The sequence below is a fragment of the Mustela putorius genome, unplaced genomic scaffold (genome assembly GCF_011764305.1).
Source record: "Mustela putorius furo isolate JIRA1106 unplaced genomic scaffold, ASM1176430v1.1 tig00000174_pilon_pilon_pilon, whole genome shotgun sequence".
Lineage (NCBI taxonomy): Eukaryota > Metazoa > Chordata > Mammalia > Carnivora > Mustelidae > Mustela > Mustela putorius.
In genome coordinates this window covers 7,307,351-7,326,350 of record NW_025421304.1, presented here as the reverse complement: position 1 = coordinate 7,326,350, position 19,000 = coordinate 7,307,351, and the positions used below count along the sequence as shown (strand labels likewise).

The 19,000-nt window shown below is 55.4% G+C and overlaps 1 protein-coding gene across 1 annotated transcript in view; it reads left to right on the top strand.

The window, feature by feature from the left end:
- The first annotated feature begins 394 nt into the window (after positions 1-394).
- Positions 395-19,000, top strand: part of VSTM2B (V-set and transmembrane domain containing 2B) — a 28,687-nt gene continuing 10,081 nt past the window's right edge. The window contains exons 1-5 of the mRNA XM_004765257.2: positions 395-1,094; positions 1,498-2,121; positions 2,676-2,860; positions 3,781-3,810; positions 5,150-5,630. Of these exons, the coding sequence (XP_004765314.1) occupies positions 2,040-2,121; positions 2,676-2,860; positions 3,781-3,810; positions 5,150-5,630 (778 nt within the window). The 5' untranslated portion in view covers positions 395-1,094; positions 1,498-2,039. The remainder of the gene's footprint in view (positions 1,095-1,497; positions 2,122-2,675; positions 2,861-3,780; positions 3,811-5,149; positions 5,631-19,000) is intronic.

Sequence of the window (19,000 nt, the reverse complement as noted above, 5' to 3'; positions counted from 1 at the left end):
CAGCCAGGGCTCCCTAGTGGAGCAGCAATGGCTTGAGGGGGTGGAAATGACTCCGTGGTCACAGATGAGGATACTGAAAGCCAGGCCCAGGAGGGGTAGAGGGCACAGTGTCCAGGGGTAGCCTTATTGGTAAGACAAAGCTTAGGAAGGGACTGAAGCTACTACTTCCCCACCCAGGGTATGCCCTGGGCAGCCTGCACCATGTCTGCTGCCCTGAAGTATCTGCCCTCTGGGTTTCCTTCTCCTTGGCTCTTGGGGAACACTCTGGTGGTGCCTCCAGAAAGCTGGCAAGCCAAGCTGGAAAACAGACACGTCAACCATCCACTGGTGGGGGCCTCCTGTAGGACTGAGCTGAGAGGTTGGGGCCAGGAAGATAGGGACAGAGAAACTGAAATCCGGGATTCAGGTCTCCCATGGGAAGGGAAGCAAGAGAGACCCAAACCCAGTTGCGGGACTTGCCCCTACAACTGTGTGCCCATCGGAACCAGAAGCCGGCCCTACACTCCCCCTTGGGGGCCAGACTGGACTCCCGCAGAGAGCTGGGGAGGGACAAGCTCCTGGTGAAGGCTGGGAGAGGTACAGGGATGCGGCGGGGGGTGGGGGTGGGGGTGGGGGCGAGAGATGCAGGGACCGGGGACGGGCTTCGGAAAGCTCCCTGGACCCGACCTCTCGCCGCCTGAGGATCCCCTAGCCTTGCACCGGTAAAGAGAGGGCCGCGACCGGCGAGGAACGAGTGGGCACGCATGGGCCAACGATTTAGGTGCAGGAACCCCACCCCCGCTCGGAAACCTCCGGAGCCCTGAGTCGTGCTGGGCGCTCCCCACCCCACCCCACCCCCGCCGCCTCTGCCGTCACTCACGGCCGCTGCTCGCTGGCTCGCTCGTGCGCTCTCCGCGCCACAGGCACCTGCTCGCCGGGCGCTCTGCGCTCACTTCTCGCTCGCACACTGCAGACTCCCGGCGTCGCCTCCGTCACCCGGCCTCGTCCCCAGCCCAGCACAGCGCTCCGCCCTTCTCCCTGGCCCCCGGCGCCCACCCACCAGCCATGGCCTGGGCCTGGGACAAAGAGCGGTGCAGCTCTTTGCCCAAACTGGGGTAAGGAGTTGAGGGCGGGGGTCTGCGGAGAGGGCCGCGGGGCACGCGGGTGCAGGGATAAGCTGCCGTCTCAGGCGAGAAGATTGGGAAGAAGCCAGGGAGAGTTTGGGTGGGAGGACCCCCAGCCAAAGAGGGTGCGGGCGGGGCTGCGCTCCAACCACAGAGATTGTGGCCCCTCCAAGCGACCCCCGCGGGGGTGGGGGCGCGCTCTGGGGCGGGGGCGGTGCAGGCTGTGGAAGAAGAGGGGAGGGCGGGGGTGATGCAGCGGTGGAGGCGGCTCCGAGCCCAGCCACTGACCGCCCCCTCCCTTTTTCCTTCCCCTCCCCCTCTCCCCGCCTCTCCCCGGCTCTGGGTCCGCTACACCGGACCCGCACTCCCCGCGCTGCACTGGGTCGGACGCCAGGTCTGCTAGCCGCGGCTGAGCGCCCACTCGCCTTGCGGAGAGAGACGCGGAGGGACCAGCGGGGGCGGCGGCGGGAGAGCTCGGCGGGAGCCGGAGGAGGTGGCATTCGGGAGCCAAATCAGAACGAGACCCGGAGGCAGAAGCTCGCGGCTCTGAGGCGCGCGCTCCCTTGGCCAGGGATGGGTCTCCGGGCGGCCCAGCCTCTGCCCGGCCCGCCGGGCAGAGACTAAATTGAGCTACCCCATAGTCCTGTGGACGGCCCGACAGAGGGAAGCACGGACAGATCACCAGTAGCCTCCCGGCGGGACCTAGCGTCCTGCGCCCCCCGCGCAGCGCCCCCAGCCGGAGCCGCGCCGGGCAAGCCGGCGAGGGAGCTGGGCTGATTGGCGGCCGCCGGCGGCCGGGGGAGGGGGCGCCGCGCGGGGCCATGGCAGGCTCGGAGGCGTCCTAGCCCGAGCCCCGAGCCGGATCCGAGCCCACGCTGCCGCCACCGCTGCCTCTCGGCGCCCGGGCCCCCGCCGCCGCCGCGCCCCCCGCGGGAGATGGAACAGCGGAACCCTCTCGGAGCCCTCGGATACCTGCCGCCGCTGCTGCTGCACGCCCTGCTGCTCTTCGTGGCCGACGGTGAGCGCGGGAACTTTGCTGCCGCGGGGGGCTCGGGCGGGGGAGTCCTTGCCGGGGCCGCCAGAACCGTTCTGTCCCGGTCATCAAGGAGCCGGAGAAGGAAGAGAAGGGGAAGGCTTCATGGTCTCCAGCAATCCCGGTGTGCAGCCCAGGCCCAGAGGGGTAGGGGGAGGAGAGCAGCGAAGGGTCGCCGCAGCGGCGGAGCCCTCTCCGGGGTCATTTGAAGCCGGACAGGTGCTTCGGCGGAAAGGTGGCTTTCGGGGCACGCGACCTGGCGCGCCCCAGGCTGGCTCTGACAGTGCGGCTGGGCGCGGGGTGGAAGCATAAGCTGCCCGTGCCGCTCCGCGGGATCCGAGGAAAGCAGCCTGCCGCGGTAGCCGGTCTCTGCTGGGGCCGGGCAGCTGTTCAACCGAACTTTGCTAGCTCCTGGGCCACGCTTGTGGCTACGGGGTGGCAAGCACAAAGGCCAGAGAGCCGGGACGCACAGTCTCGCCTAGAGTTGCCCCAGGCCCCCGCCCCACAGTTGGTCACGCCTCTCTCTTCCCCGCCCCCAGCTACATTTACCGAAGTCCCCAAAGATGTGACAGTACGGGAGGGAGACGACATCGAAATGCCCTGCGCCTTCCGGGCTAGCGGAGCCACCTCGTATTCGCTGGAGATTCAGTGGTGGTACCTCAAGGAACCGCCCCGGGAGCTGCTGCACGAGCTGGCGCTCAGCGTGCCGGGCGCCCGGAGCAAGGTAACCCGCCGCCCACGCGGCGCCGGCGCTCACTCGGCTCAGGCCCGGGCGGCTGGGGCAACCCCGGCAAGGAAGGCAGGGCGCCGCCCTGTGGAGCTGCCCGTCTCCCACAACCCCCATTCCCGCAGCATCTTGAACAACAGCACAGTTTTGGTAATACCTTCCCTTCTCCTTTCATTTAAAATTCTCTTAAAAGCAACCCTTCATCCAGTTCGTCTGCTCTTGCTTGCTGGCTGCTGGCCGCAGAGTCAGACGGGTACTGGGTGATGAAGGAAGACCACTTAAATGGGCCAGGCTTTCCCTGCCCTCTGCTACTCCGAGGTCCCCAGGGCACAGGGCCAAGGAGTTAAGCTCCTCTGGGCTGGGTTCCAGAAGCCCGCAGTGCACCTCCAACCCCCACAGGATCGGAGGGAAGGCCCCCACCGTCTGTCTGCCTCTTAAACCGGCCTCTCACATACAGTCTAACACACACACATGCACACCTACTCTCTACCCAGGGTCGCCCCCAGAGTTACTGCTCACGTCTCCCTCTGCGTCCTGTCCGGATACACGGGCCCCTCTGTCCAGCTTTCCACGGGATTTAGAGAAACACGGCAGGGAATGATGATGTTGGGGGTGGGGGGGGAGGGAGATGAGCCTTTCTTCCTACCCTGGTGGCAATCCAGCCTTTACTCTCTGGCGCCCAGGTGTGCTAGGGCAGCCTCTCCTTGTCCAGGGACCATGCTAGCTCCAAGCCCTGCTTCCTTCTGGGTAAAACTCCAGGAAATCCTCATGTCCTTCGTGACTTCAGCCTGGCTACATCCCGAGCGGTTTCGAGTCCTAGCCCGCCCGCGGAGAGTCCCCTTGCTTGAGGCGCATCTGAGTTCCCGGAGCCTGAAGGCCGAGAGCCTAATGTGTCTCTCTCCCTCTTTGCATTTTAGGTAACAAATAAGGATGCAACTAAAATCAGCGTAAGTGTGGAGCCCAGCGCGGGCCGCGGGAGACCCCTTCTGGCCGCTTCGCGCCCCACATTTTCCTCTCTTAGAAAGGCTCGGCGGCCGCGCGATGTAGGGCCCTGCTCGCAGCCTTGCGTTGTCGGTTGCTTGGCTTGTCGGGGCGCCATCTGTCGCCGCTAGTGGAATCCGGTTCGCTTTTGTGTAAATCAAGGGTCCCAGGCCTGAATCTCCTTTCTCTGTGAGGCGCTCACCTGTAAAACTCTCCTTCGTCCAGCTGGCGCGTTCCAGACCCCTGCGCATCTGCTTGACTCTCCTCTGCTGGCTTGTCTCCCAGCAACTGGAGCGCGCTGGCCTTGACCCCTTCGCCAACTGGTGGGCCTTTCCGGCCCCGCCCCCACACACCCGGCGCCCAAGTTGCGCCCTCCACCTCATTCCTCTCCTTTGCGTGGCTTTCAGGTCCGGTGCCGGGTGCTGTGGGCAGGTCCTGGGGGAAGGTGGGGGGCGGGAAGGGGTAGGAGGAATTGGCGGGGCTGCTAGGGGCCGGAGTCTTGGGATCTATAACTCAAGGAGGAGATGCGCCCAAGCTCTCCTACCTGGAGCGTGGAAATATCAGGGCTTGGAAACCACTGGGGCCTCATCATGCTCTGGGTTCCGAGGTGAGCGCCTCAAAGTGGTATCCTCCAGGCCGCCGAGGAGGTGGGCTTGTAGGAAGCTTCGGGCTGCCTCTCTGAAATGCAGACTCAAAAGTAGCCGAGCCCGGGGAGCCCAGCAGCAGCCTCCGCGTTGCCTACATCCTCGGAAGGGTGGAGGGTTAGCTGTGAAGGGCAGCGTGGAGGGGGGAGGCAGATATTTATGTGTACTCTTGAGAGCCAAGTGGCTGTCCTTCAGGCACTAACCCAGGCCCTCTGGATTCCAGAGAAAAGGAACGTTGGTGGAAGTGGATGTGGAGGGCTGGGCTTAAGGCCCTGCGGTGGTTTAGCGACAGGAGGCCAAGCCAGAATTTTCCAAGGTGAAGAAAGGAGGAAGGAGGGGTGGGTTCTGCTTCTCTGATGGACAGAAGCATAGTTTGGCGAGCGGATGTAACATGATGCATTCGCTTAAGATGATGGGGAGACGGCGCAATGGGTAGGGCCATCTAGGGTCCAGTCAGGTTTGGGAGTCCCATGCCTCTGGGGAGACGCGGGATGAAAGAAAAACTGAGTCACCAGGGGCAGACCTGAGTCCGAGAGGTGTTGGGGTGCTGCGGCATGAGGGCGTAAAAGCAGAAGTGGGGCGCGGTGGCACTACGCTGCTGCAGAGTTTGCTGTGGGCTTGCGCATCCCAGCCTCTGACACCAGCGCCTGCTCTCTTGCAGACCGTGCGCGTCCAGGGCAATGACATCTCACACCGGCTGCGGCTGTCCGCCGTGCGGCGGCAGGACGAAGGCGTGTACGAATGCCGCGTGTCCGACTACAGCGACGATGACACGCAGGAGCACAAGGCCCAGGCGTTGCTGCGCGTGCTCTCGCGCTTTGCGCCACCCAACATGCAGGCCGCCGAGGCCGTGTCCCACATTCAGAGCAGCGGTCCGCGTCGCCACAGCGCCAACAGCGCAGCCAACGCCAACAACGTGGGTGCCACCGGCGCCGCGGGCCGCGCTACCTCCGACCCCGACCGCGGCGACAAAAGCCTGCCTCCGGGGAGTCCTCCTGCGGCCCCGGGTCCTGCAGTCCCCGAGGCGGCAGCCGCCTCCGCGGCCCACGCAGCCACGACCACCGTCGCGACTGCGGCCGCAGCTTCGTCAGCGTCACCGCCACTGGGCCAGGCGGTCCTTCTTCGCCAGAGGCACGGCTCAGGTAAGGGAAGATGCCGAGAGGGGGCGCGCTTGCGCGGGGGCTGCGGAACGGGGCGGGGGGGGGGCGGGAGGAGTAGGGGAGGGACTCTAGCGTTTGAGTTTGCCTGATGATTGGGAGTGCACTTGGGTGTGCCTGGGGCAAGTTTTCCGCAGCCTCATTTGGGCTCCCTCATTTCCTGAGTTTCCTGTTTATTGCTGGTCGCTCAGAAGCATTCAAGGTGTGTATTTATGAAGGGGGTGGGGGCCGGCCTGCCCCGATCTCCCGGTACATTCGTGGCTGCTGTGTGGGGAAACCTCTCTTGAGTTTGGAGAACTGGACCCTTTTCTCCTGGAGCCCTGAGAGCCTAGAGGGTAGGGCACTAGCCCCCAGAGTGGGAGGATGTGGCTACAACTCAGACAGTGGGCATCTGGATGCTGATTGCTAGAGCAGACATTGTTGGAGGCTGTGGGTAAGACTGGCTGTGCTGCCTCTGCTCTCTTTAGCTAAGTCCAGACTGTTTCCTAGGCACAGGCTCTGCTATAAATAGTCCCCTTTGGGCCTTCTTGGGGAATGGGGGCGTGAAGATAGAGCCTTGCCATGGTTAGCAGGGCATCCAGAGGTTAAGACCTGCTTTCCTAGGGAGCTGAAAGGGCTGGGAGAGATGGTGGGGGGACAGGAGAGAGAGGAGTTGGAGATCAGAAGGGAAAACAGACTGACTGCCCTGGGCAGACAGCTCTGGGGCAGGACACCCAGACTTGTTTGACACAGTCCCAGAGAGAGCATCTCTACTGGCTTTGCAGCACTAGGTGTCTGGGTTCTTCGACAGTGGCCTGTAAACGTCACTGTGGGATGGAGCACACTGTGCCCTAGGCACGTGCTTCTCAAAGTGCAGGCCGCTCACCAGCAGCATAGAGCTGGTTAAGGACTCAGGATCCTGGGCTCTCCCACGGAATCTGAGGTGACAGGGATCCCAGCCTGTCTCCCTTGTCTGGTTCTGAAGCTTTCCAACAGCTGAGACCCTATCTGTCTTCGTGTCAGTTCAGTTCCACTGCCCTTTGGGGGTCTCTCCATGCAGCTCAGGCTTCTGGCTGGATCTTAAGCTCCACACAGCCCCCCACAAGACTTTCCCCCAGGCTGTGGGAGAAGGTGGGTGAGCTGAGATCTGTGGAGGGCCTCTCCCCAAACAGCCCCAGCCTTCCCCACCTGACTTGGAATTTTCTATCCCCTATGTAAGTGTGAGATAACACTAGCTGCTGTGACAAATAAACCCTAAAATGCCAGTGCTTAACACAATTCAACTGTATTATTTCTGGTCCACGTCTCATGCTGCTCTGAAGTCGGGGGTGGGGGTGGGGTGGGATAGAGGTTCTGTTCCATGAATTCATTCAGGGACCCAGGCTGAGGTGCACTTTCCCATCTTCAAAATGTGCCTGCCAGGGTCGCTCTGGGCATTAACTTACAGCCAAAGGATGGGAGTGAACAGAAGCAACATTCTCACTCCAGTTCCCCAAGAAAACCAAGCCCTAATGCTCTGAGGCATACATTGTAGATAACAAATTGACTTCTTTCTTGTTCATTTAGAATGGTTCTAAGTTTGTATTGTTCTTGGAAGACTGAGAGAATGGCCACTGAAATCATTTTGGTAGGCGTGAATTCTCCTGGAGCAAAGCTGTTGTAGAGAATGGCAAGGCAAGTGTTTAAAGACCAGGCCTACAAATGGTAAAGGTTACTTCCCTTCTCACCTTTTGGCCAGAACTCAGTCACGTGGGGCAACAGAGCTGCAAGGCAGGCTGGAAAACGTAGCCCTCATCCTGGCAGCTGCTTTCCGACCTCATGTCCTGTCTCTTCTCGGTGGAAGGGGAACATAAATTTTAGGGGGTTAGCCATCTTTGTCTAGCACACAGTAGGTCCACTGGAAAAGTGTTTATTGACTTGTAGAGTGAGGGGCTTAATTGGGTTGATGGAAAAAAAAAAAAATCCCTTTGCTCTATGCCCTTGGGCCCCAGCAAGTAAATGCATGTGTCTCTGGCCGGAACATTCCTCTGGGATGTTCCATAGACCATGAGTAGTGGCAGAACAAAGGCTTCAGAAGGCAGGGCCAGATGTGAGTTGTGCTCCCAGCACTTACTGTATGAATGACTTAAGCAAGTGGTCTAACAGCTCCGAATGTATGTCCTCATCTGTAAAAGAGAGTGGGAATCCCTGACTGCAGAGGGAGCTCAGTGTGGAAATTTCTATGTAAATGTTCATTATCATCACCGGGGCCATTACCTGCTATTGCCAGAGAGGAGGGGATGGGGGAGATGAAGCTGAGTGGTTGGCAGTTGGAGGCCACACTGCTGAGGGCCTTGAATGCTAAGTGGATCCAATAGGGACCATTAAAGGCTTTGGTCAAGGAAGCATCATATGAAACAGATCTTTGAGAATGAACTTGATAGGGTTCACAAAAGGTGTTAATGAGACCAAGGCCACAAGCTCATTCCTGCTTGAATCTTCTCTCCCCAGCCAGAACCTTGATACCCTGGTCCAACCAGGGTTGATCTGAGTGTGACTGGCATCGCTGGTCTGATATCCAGTCTCTGGGCTGGACACAAGGGGCTCCAGGGTCACTCATCCCCACAACAGGACCCCCACTGTGGAAGGTGGCACAGATTGTGCCCTTTCTGTGAGGCGAACGTGATAACCACTACACTACAGAAACGCTGATTGTGCCCTTTCTGGAAGATCTAGAGGGTCTCACACCCGTGCAGTTCTGAGGGTGTAGTGCTCAGGACCCCCAGCAGGTAGGGCCTTGGGCATTTAGCCCGCCATAGGGCAGCATTTTAACTCTGCTGTCCTCCCATGGAGTGGCTTGTAATGTGCATTCCCTCCGAAAAGCACACCAAGTGGACTCCCAACAGGGCTGATAGGGCAGTGCCACCAGGATGGGGGTGTGGTGGCCCATAAGGTCTCTATCATCCCGAGCAGTTGCCGGCTCCTGAACAGGCCTGGAACTACTAGACACATCTCAGAAAGAACCCCAAGTTTCTTTCCAGCTCCCATTCAGAAGGCCAGAGGTGGGCCTTCTGCCAAAAGACCAGAAAGCCTGTACCTTCCCATCTCCAGGTGAAGGTCTTGGGAGAGTCACGGTGCTCTGGGTACCTCTGTGCCCCACTGTGGCCATGGAGAAGTGTATGAGCTGATTTCTAATCCACAAACATACCCAAATGGCCTTGATCCCAAGGAGGGGGCCCATGTGGTCCTATGTGTTCCATCCCGCCTACCACCCAAGGCCACCCAGGTTTGGGCTGTCAGCGGGGACAAAGCCTGAACATGGTGTTTTAGGTGGCAGGCGTTGATCACTGTTCTGCAGGTGTGTGTGTCACTGAGCCTGGGGTGCAGCAGGCCAGCCAGTCCACCAGAGCCACCAGCAGCATGAGCCAGACAGGGAGCTTGAGACCGTGACCTCAGGCCTGACCTCCCTTGCTCACAGTTTTCAGCAGCCTCGAGGACAAGGCGCCGGCAAGGACTACTGCCACCTGGTTAACAAGCACGGAGTACTGATGGAGTTTATCAGTCAGGTGCTGGCAAAGCAAATGGCACATTCAAACAGGGTCACTGGGGAAAGGCGACGAGAGTAGTTTCTGAAGGTGTGGACAGGGCTAGGGTAGCCAACAAAGCATGAGTGCCAGTCCCCGGGGCTGGGGACAGTGGGAGCCTTTAGCACCCCTGGCCTGAAGGGGCAAAGGGGGAGCAATTAGTATAACCCGGAGGGACTGGCCAGTTGGAGCGGCCTGCCTGACGGGAGCTGTGGGCTTGGTCGGATGGCCCAGCAAGGACCTCACTTTCCTCCTGCACTCCAGTTCCTGGGCGGGCCTCCTACTGGCCAAACCCTCCTGAGAGCCTCGGGCAAGGACTCTGACGAAGTGGCCTGGATGGACCAGTGCCCAGGGGCTTCGAACAGAGTGCAGAAAGGTGGATAGTGATTCAGGGGGTGCGTCGGCGATAACCCAACTCTCAGACAGAGGAAGAGGGTTTCAACCCCACCCCAATTCCAAGACAAATCCAAAGCTGAGTTTCTAGCTAAAAAGGCCATTCCAGGCCTGGGTCAAGGGGACACTCTGGCTGTTTGAGAATGGCAGCCTCAGGGCTGGTTCCAGCCCACCTCCCCAGTCATTGGTTCAGCAATTGCTCCTGGAAGAAAGAAGTCCCAGACAATACTGTGTTTTTCAAGCAAGCTACTTCAGCAATGCCAGGAAAGGGGTGTTTGTGTGTGTGTGTGTGTGTGTGTGTGTGTGTGTTGCAGGGGGGTGGGGGGTGGGTACTCACTTGAATGTCTGTCCTTTAACTACTGCCCAGCCAGGCCAGAAAACCCTTCCTGTGCCCCATAGGTGCCCAACACAGCCAAATACATATTTGCACTAAAAGTTTATGTCCAAAAATTCATTCATTTCACGTCTCATTTGTCAAGAGACATTTTGATATTTGTGCTTAAAAATAACATGGGCTGGATTAGCACAGTGGAGTTGGCACAGGAGACCAGGCCCCTTCTTAGCCACGTCCTCGTAAATCTGGCTCCTAATTAATCTGAACGCTGACCTATTTTTTATGAACACTTTGTTGCTGATTGCCATTTCTAGAAAAAATAAAAAAGAGAGAGCGAGAGAGAGAGAACAAAACAGAGTATCTTCCAGACAAACCCTTCTAATCAGGAAAGGCGTTGGTGCCACAGTGAAGCCAACGGCAGCCTCAGAAGAATATAGTTTGCAACTCAATGGCTTGTGTGTTGGCAAGAGGTTCCCCTCTGCGGGGACCTGGGGATCAGATCTGTGGCATGCGAACCTCTAATTAGCCTCAAGGCTCCGGCTCCAAGGAGAGGCACCCAGGCCCCTACAGAGAGCCGGCTGATGTGGCAAACTGCAGCCTGGGGCCCACACAGGGAACTGGCTCTCAGTATTTCAATTACTAATGAGAGAGAGAGTCAAGGCCATGGGTGTGCCAGCTTTCAAGAGGCTCTTACTGCTGGGAGCCACTGAGAGGAGCATCCTTGGGTATCGCCATGGCAACTATAAACCATACCAGAAGGGGGCTGTGGACAAGGTGAAGGCCCTCACTCTCAGCCCGTGCCCCGCGGAGATGACCAACCTGGGAGAGTCTCCATGGAGCTGGGAAAGTCTCCACCCAGGCCAGCAGAGCCAAGCAAGAGTCACCTGGTGTTCCCAATCTCCCTGGACCCACGAAGAGCCCCAAAACAATTGCCTTCAATAAACAATTCACTCTTCCCTCAAGCTCTGATGTGACATGAGGATCATAATTAAAGAGAAAATAAGTCTAGCAAAATTTGTCCCAGAGAAGAGGGTGAGGCTCCCTGAGCATCCTGAAAGAGAAATTAAAGGATTTCATAAAGAAAATGGCTGAGCCTCACAGCTGGTGAGAGAGGCCTGCGTGATCCCCGACAGCAAACATGTTTGATTATTGGCTGCATGGCATCCTCGGCCCCATGGGCCAGTCACGTGACCGCCATGAGCAGGAACCGGTGATGGTGGCCATGCACCCAGCTCAAGAGTGTCAAGGGCACCTGTGGATCTCTGCCACAAAGAAGTCTGTGTCAGTTGATAGTCCTCATCCACCAAAGGCAATCAGAGGAGGCTTCCTATAGGGAGCGTGCAGTTTCTGACACAAAGAGGCACCTGGAGCTTTGTCCGCCTGCTTAGGTCAGTCCTGGGAAAGCTGCTGGAGGCCTTGCCTCCCTCCCCATCCTGAGCCACATGAATTGAGAAAGTCACACCAGATGGGATGACCTTCGTCCACCACTGAGTGGTTAGCCAGCCCATTGCGTGGCCATTCTTTCTGCATAAGGGAGATCCCAAATTAAGGACAAAACAGCTACCCTGTGGATTGCAATGACGATGAATAGAACTTACCTTTTCCTGAGCACTGATTATGGGCCACACGCCCACCCCGGGTTTCCCTCCTTTTTGCTGTTCTGAGTAACTCCTCCTGCCTCCCTTCATCTCACAGTCCCCTCCCCAGGGCACAGACCCCTTCCCCAGCTCAGGTGGAGGCCCCCACAAGAAAAGTGGAGAGCCGGCCTTTCTAAATGTCACTGGGAGCCAAACCCACCAAGGAGCTACTCATTAATAAGCCAGGTGCACACTTTTAAAGCTCTGAATATTAAGGATTCCCCAAGCATCTGTGGAGATAAATAAGGTCAAGTGCTTTTGTAAAATGATATTGATTAGTTCTGCCCCATGTGGACAGAGGCAAGGGCTTGGCTGTGGTCTAAACCCCTGAGCTGTATGGGAGATGTTGGCTTGGTTCGAACACTTCTTTGCAGCACAGAAGGAAAAAAAGAATTATCTTTTCTATTCCTCCGAGCTTTGCTGACTGTTACTGGTCATCTCTCAGAAACTCCTATCTGAAGCGTGAGAAGCTTCCCTTGGTCTTATGGAAGGGCAGCAGGGAAGTTTAGGATGACCAGCAAACAGGCCTGGCCCCCGTAACTGCCGATCCCTACCTGCTCCTTGAAGGGTGGCAGACCTACCCTGTGGTGGGGCTTCTGGGGAAACTAGCCTGCTTGTCTGTGGCTTTGCTACTCCTGGGGAAGGTGTGCTATAAATACCAAGATGACTTAACCAATTCAGCCTCCTCTGGGCTACCTCTGGGTTTAGCTGCTACTGAGCAGCTCACCATGCAAATAGCTACAGGAGGGGCCTCTCAGCCTTCGACAAGAGCTTGAGACCTGTGCCCTCCTGGAGAGGCAGGCCAGCTGGCAGTCCTGGGGAGGCTGCTTCTGGAAATTACTGGTCATTGTGTTCCACATTATCACTCCTTGGACTGAAACATCAAAGCCACTCTGGACTGGCCTCTGGTGTTTCTGGTTCAAGCGGAAGGTTTGGAGGGCCTCTGTCTGCACAAAATAGGGCCAAAGTGGACATTTCAAAAGCTTTCTCCCCAGCTTTCAGCCACCCCCGGGGGTTCTGCTCTGTCCAGCTCAGAAGCCACCACCTGGCCAGAAGGGCTGATATGGGGAACAGACCCCTCATGTCTGGAAGCCAACTACAAAGAGGGTGTGGCCTGAGTGCTCCCAGCTGGACACCCGGCGCCCATAATTGGGGAGCCCCGGGGACGTGGCCCAGTCACTTCTCTCAGGGGCTGCCCCTTATGGTGGAAGAGAAAAAGCGCAAACCTGGAGACCAAGAACAATTCAGAAGGAAGCCTTTCCTTACCACCTTTCTCAGACATTTTATTCTTCCTCCTGACATTTCGAGTGTTCCTTACTGTCCAGTGAGATGGCTCATAAGCAATCCAGGGGTGGCTGCCACAACACTCGCCCCATTTCTGGGCCCTACAGAGCCCCGACCGCAGAGATATCACAGTATGTGCCTTATCCCTCCTAACCTTCGTAAGTACCGTGCTTCCCATTTTCTGCATGAGTCCAGCTGCTCGGATCCGAATCCTGATCCATGCGCCCCATGTGTGACTTCCACATCAGTTCTTGTCTGGGTGGTTCCTGGACCTGTGCCAGCATCAGAGGAAACAATCTACAGAGAGAGAGCTGAGCTTAGCGCAGCGCCTGCCACCTAGAAAAGCCTCAGTAGATGCTGACTCCTGTTATCTGCATCATTTGGGCAAATGGCATTGACTGCCCAGGATCCTTTCATGGTGCTCAGATCTGAGCCCTCGCCCTGAGACATTTCTCCCTCTGCACTGCTGTGAGCCTCATGGAGCTAAAGGTGATGGGAGGAAGCTGGGGAGCTTCAGAACAGAAAGTGCCTTCAGACTGTAAATGGCTCAGTGGGTTTCTATTTTTGTCCTTTTTCTCCTAGTGCCTTTTCCAGGTAGGAAATGGGGAGGACTCTACGCCCTCCTCCTGGCCTGGCTGTGGCTGTTTTCGATGTGTTAGGAGCTCCTTCATGAGCAAGGACAACCTTATCCTGGTTTTTCTCAAGTTCCACCTTAAACCACACCATGTGTGTGCACCTGCCTGTAGGCCACTCTGTGCACCTGTGTTATCCCTGGTCTTGGTTCAGGGTTGTATAGGCTGCTGTCCACAGGCCATTGTGATGGGAGGAGACAGGCCCTTTGGTTGCTGGAAAGCCATTCTGAGGAGAGCCTGGTGTTTGCAGCACTAGACTAGGACCCCTCCACAGGAGAAGGGAGCAGAAGGAACAACCCCTTCGGTGACAGTCAAATAGCCAAAGAGCCTCCAGAGCAGGCCTGGACTGGGGATGGGGTGGCCCACGTCCCCCTTACTGGGACTCTTACCACTCAAGGTAGAACTGCTTTTGTGGGAAAGCCCGGTGTCCCACAGAGAGGCGCCTGTGGAGGGGCCTTGGGGCCACTGTCACAGGCTTGGGCTTGCACTGGCCCTTCCACACGAGGTCCTGTGGTTGCTTTTCATGTTCACGCTCTAGCCAAATGCCCTTGCTGTGGCTCACTGTGCCTGATGACGACCAATCAAGGTGTTGGTTGGTCCCAAGGACCACTGGGGAGAAGGTAGGACAAAGACCACCATGGGTAGGTGCTGGGAGCCTGAGCGGCCTATTTGCAGGGCTGAAGGCCAGGGCCCCTCTGTCCAGCCATACCCCTCCCTGCCCCATGGGGACCTTCCTCCCACCCAGCACAGAGAGCCCATGCAGACTCACCGAAAAGGAGGCCCACCTACTGTTAATGTCTGTTGGCCAAGACAGAGAGCCCCTTGCTCTGCTCATTTCTGGCCCCCTGCCCATCAGCTTTCCTCAGGAGGAAATCCATTTTCTTTAACCAGGAAAGCCCAGCTGCCACGTGAGTCCCCTTATAGCAAATTTTATTACAACTGATTCTCACAGAAATGCCACTTGGCCCAGATGAAGGATCTTTATATATAATATAATAAACCAGAAGGAGGGAGAGCTGACATACCATGGCTCATCCTGAAAGGGCACTCTTGGCCAACTATATTTGGTCTGGCCAGAGCCAACTGCCCAGAGCATCAGGGAGCCCCATCCCCTATCTCAGGGAGGAGCTCACTGTCTCACAGTGGTGGTCAGACCAAGCAAGAAGTATGCTGAGAATGAATGCAGGGCTCAGCTGGGGCACAAGAAGGGCTCAGAAAAGGTGGGAAGGTAGATATCACTTCAAAGAAGGGAGGAGAGCTTTGTTGATCCTCCGGTCAAAGGGGTCTCATTCACCCTGAGCATCCAGAAGGGCTCCACTGATGTCTCGGGGCTCCCAACCTTTCCTTCTCTATCATGGAGTCGGTGTCTGGCAGATGCCAGGCTGATGCCCCAGTGAGGCAGGCTAAGTTCTTTCTCAGGTCTTTATCCTCCCTGCCCCGTGTTCATTGGGCCTGGCACTAGTTCATTCATTCATTCATTCATTCGTTCGTTCAACTAATGTTCGTTGAACATCTTTTATATGCAGGAACTGTGCTAGGCATTGAGGACACATACAAGGTCCTCAGAGTCTGACAGAGAGAGAAGCAGACATTGATCAAATAGTCACATGGCAAGTGGAAGTTTGCAGCCATGGCTGGTTACTCTAAATGAGAGGCCCATGAGCTATAGGAGCTAAAAATAGGGAGACTTGACTCAGCCAGGGAAGGGTGTCTGAGGGAGTGACGCATGAGCCATAATCTGAAAGATGGTTAAGAGTAAAGAGAGAGGGTAAGGAGAGTAGGTTGGGTTTCTAAGAAGAGGGGACAGTGTGTGCAAAGATCCTGTAGCATGGCAGGAGGGAACAGGAGAGTACAAAGACCTGACAAACATTACTACAGTTGGGGCAACAAACAAGAAAGGGAACAGAGGGAAATGTAAGTAAAGAGTATTTCAGAGCTCCTACTCCATAAGGCCTTATGATAGAGATGGGTGTTTGGGCTTTGTCTTATGGGCAACAGAATGGGGAGCAAGTGAGTGATAAGGGATGATGTTTTTGGAACCAATACTCTGGCTGCTGTGTGGAGGTTGGAGAGGTGAGGACAGAGTGGATGTGGAGAAACCACTTTAGAGGCAGTGATCCAGCTAAGAGATGATGGGTCTTAGACGACCTGTTTGGTTAGATAGGTGGTGGGACTGGTGGGGGTGGAAAAACAAGCCGGTGGCTGAATCAAGGGAAAGATGTGAAAATATGGTAAGAGGGTAGGGATGAGTGGAAGGAAATATGAGTGGGTGTGTAGATGGATGGATGGATGGATGGAAGGACAAATGGATGTGTGGATGAATGGATGGAAGAATGAGTGGAAGTGTGGGTGGATGGAAGGATGGACAGAATTGTAGACAGTTGGAAGGACATGTGGACATGTGGATGAATGGGTGGAAGATGAGTGGAAGTGTGGGTGGATGGAAGGATGGACAGAGGTGTAGACAGTTGGAAGGACATGTGGACATGTGGATGAATGGGTGGAAGATGAGTGGATGTGTGGGTGGATGGAAGGATGGACAGAGGTGTAGACAGTTGGAAGGACATGTGGACATGTGGATGAATGGGTGGAAGATGAGTGGATGTGTGGGTGGATGGAAGGATGGACAGAGGTGTAGACAGTTGGAAGGACATGTGGACATGTGGATGAATGGGTGGAAGATGAGTGGAAGTGTGGGTGGATGGAAGGATGGACAGAGGTGTAGACAGTTGGAAGGACATGTGGACATGTGGACATGTGGATGAATGGGTGGAAGATGAGTGGAAGTGTGGGTGGATGGAAGGATGGACAGAGGTGTAGACAGTTGGAAGGACATGTGGACATGTGGATGAATGGGTGGAAGGATGAGTGGATGTGTGGGTGGATGGAAGGTTGAGTGGAAGTGAGAATGGATAGAAGGAGGAGTGAAAGTGTAGGTGGAATGAAGGATGAGGGTAGGTGAAGATAGATGGAAGGAAGAATGTGAACAGGTGAATGGATGGGTGAATGGGGGATAAAAGGAAGGATGAGTGGATATGTAGATGAAACAGGAATGGGAAGATGGGTTCTGGTGGGGTACATGATGAGTCTTACAGAATGTGTGGGGTTGGGGCTGCAGACATGCCCAGGGTTGGCATTGCCCAAACCTGACACACACACGCAGTCCATATTCCAGAAGAAGTTTCCTAGGCAGTGGCATGGCACAAACTGGTTCAGCTCAGAATTCCATATGAGCCCTTGCTTCTGTCTATAGTCCCCAGGTACAGTAAGAATGGGCAGGGCAAGTGGACACAGCTAGTCTCCAGCCTGCTCCAGCTCCCCTATCCCTTCAGCCTTTAGAAGGCACCACCTTCGCTCCCTGGTGAAGGACAAGAGTGGGGGACCTTCCCATCTGCTGGACACTGGGCACTCTGGTGAATGCAGCCTGACCAAGACTGATTGCATGATTATTATCCATCCAAAACTCAATGTGGATACATTTGTTTTCAAGCATCAAAAAAGAAATAAAATCTCCAGGTGGGCAGGAATAACTATATTCGCATTAAAGACTAATGTAACAAAAAATACACAAGGCAATAATTCATAATGCATTCTAGTCTACAGAGTCATATTTTAATGCGTGACATATCCTGGGCAGCTCCTCTGTGCTAATTTTATTTAATGAGCACATGTTAAAGAATTTTCAGAGCACTATCCCTGGGCAATTAAAATGTGTTAACCTTTTCAGTTAAATTGTATTTCTAACGAAAAGTCGTCAGTGTGAAACAGAAAGAAATACCTGGGCACGGTCAAGGCAGAACCTAGAAGAAAGGTTTGCAGTTGTGTCCTGGCAGTGCTGGGCTCGGGGACCTCTAGACCTTCGTCCTTGGCCCTCTGGCCTCTCTTCATGGCCAGGTCCCACTCCATAGAGGAGGGCAAGGAAGCTGAGTCCTGGACCCACACATTAAACAGGCTTCATTGAGCCGACATTGAGTGCCCAACGTTTGTCTGACCTGGGGTATCTGGGGCACGCTCTGTCAAAGGACACAAGGGCTGTAGAGGGGACCTGTGGGATTTGGATGGGGCTAGGATGCCCCGAAGAGGGGCAGGGTCCACTAATTTGAAGCCCTGGCAGGTCCTCCATTCCCTATCTGTGTAATAGGCACCCTAGTGCCCCAGCAGCCACAGGTCTGTGTGTTTCAGATCTGGAAAGGGTCCTCAAGAGCCTCTGGTGAATGGTTCTCAAGCTGTGTTCCTTGGAACCCTGAGTTCCAGCCCTATTCCTAGCTTTAACCAGAGCTGTTTGGTTTTTCTAATGGCTTGAAATATCAGGGTTCCATGCAGAAATTAGCTTAAAAAGGGGGGGGGTCTACTGCTTTAGATTTAAAAAGCAATGGATATAGCCATATATATATATATATATATATATATATATATATATATATATAATACAAAAATACACAAATTACATAGGGTATACAAGTAACACATATATATATATATATATATATATATATATGTCACCTTCTAAGGGAAGAATTTGAAGTGGCTTACAGACTGCATGTAACATAGCAGAACAAAAAATTTTTAATGAAGAAATTATCATAAAGGGAAAATGAATGTAAAACAGTGAAATTCGTTTGAGGAAAAGTTGGACAAAGAGACGTGCGCGTACAGTCTCGGGCAGTTGAAAGGTCAGATCAGTGTGGTAGCAACCGGCCTCCAGCACCAGCTTGGGTTTGAAGATGAAAAATGAGATTCCAAATGTGAAGCATCTGGTGAATGTCTGGATGCTTAGACTAAGAAAGACGTCCATTCATTCATTCAGCCCGTATTTTATGAGCATTGCAGGGTGTGGGCAGGGTGCTGGGAGACAGGAGTCAGAAGGTGAACCTCCCATGGGCGCGCAAAGGCAGCTGGGAAGAATCGGAACTTGCCCTCAAGTCCACAGAAGGCAGGGAGCCTCCAGATGGAGTCCAAGTGGATGCAGTGTCTCAGGGAGACCTTGGGGGTGCAGAGGAAAAGGCAGGCACAGGGAGAGCAGTGTGGTAGATGACAGGGCTGGAAAGCAGGTGTGAAGGTGCAAAGTGGGCTGGGCTGGGGCCAGGTGAAGAGTCAGATCTCCTAGCTAGGATGGAGCCCCTGGGGGGCCAGGGTGTGATGGGCGCTTTGCATTTGAAAAGGGTGCTGTGTCTTTTTACTGAGTGGGTGCCTGGCTGTTGAGATCAGTGAATGTGGGGAGTCAGGAACATCCCTGCCCTGCCAGGAGACAGCTGATTTGGTGAGAGGGAGGGTCCAGGTGTTAGGTCCCCTAATAATGCATCCATGATTAAAGGAGCAAGACTGATACAAAGCGAAGGTCAAGCAAAGCTTTATTTCGTGTCAAGCATCAAGAATCAAACTGACGGGCCAGGGCTGCGCCTCTTACAGAGAGGACGACCTTTCTCTGTTTCACAGACTAACTTTTAAGGGCAAAGGCCATGCGGTTGGGCCTGGCCATGCACAGGTGGTCAATGAAATTGTAACACACAGAGAAAGCTGCACAGTGATGCTA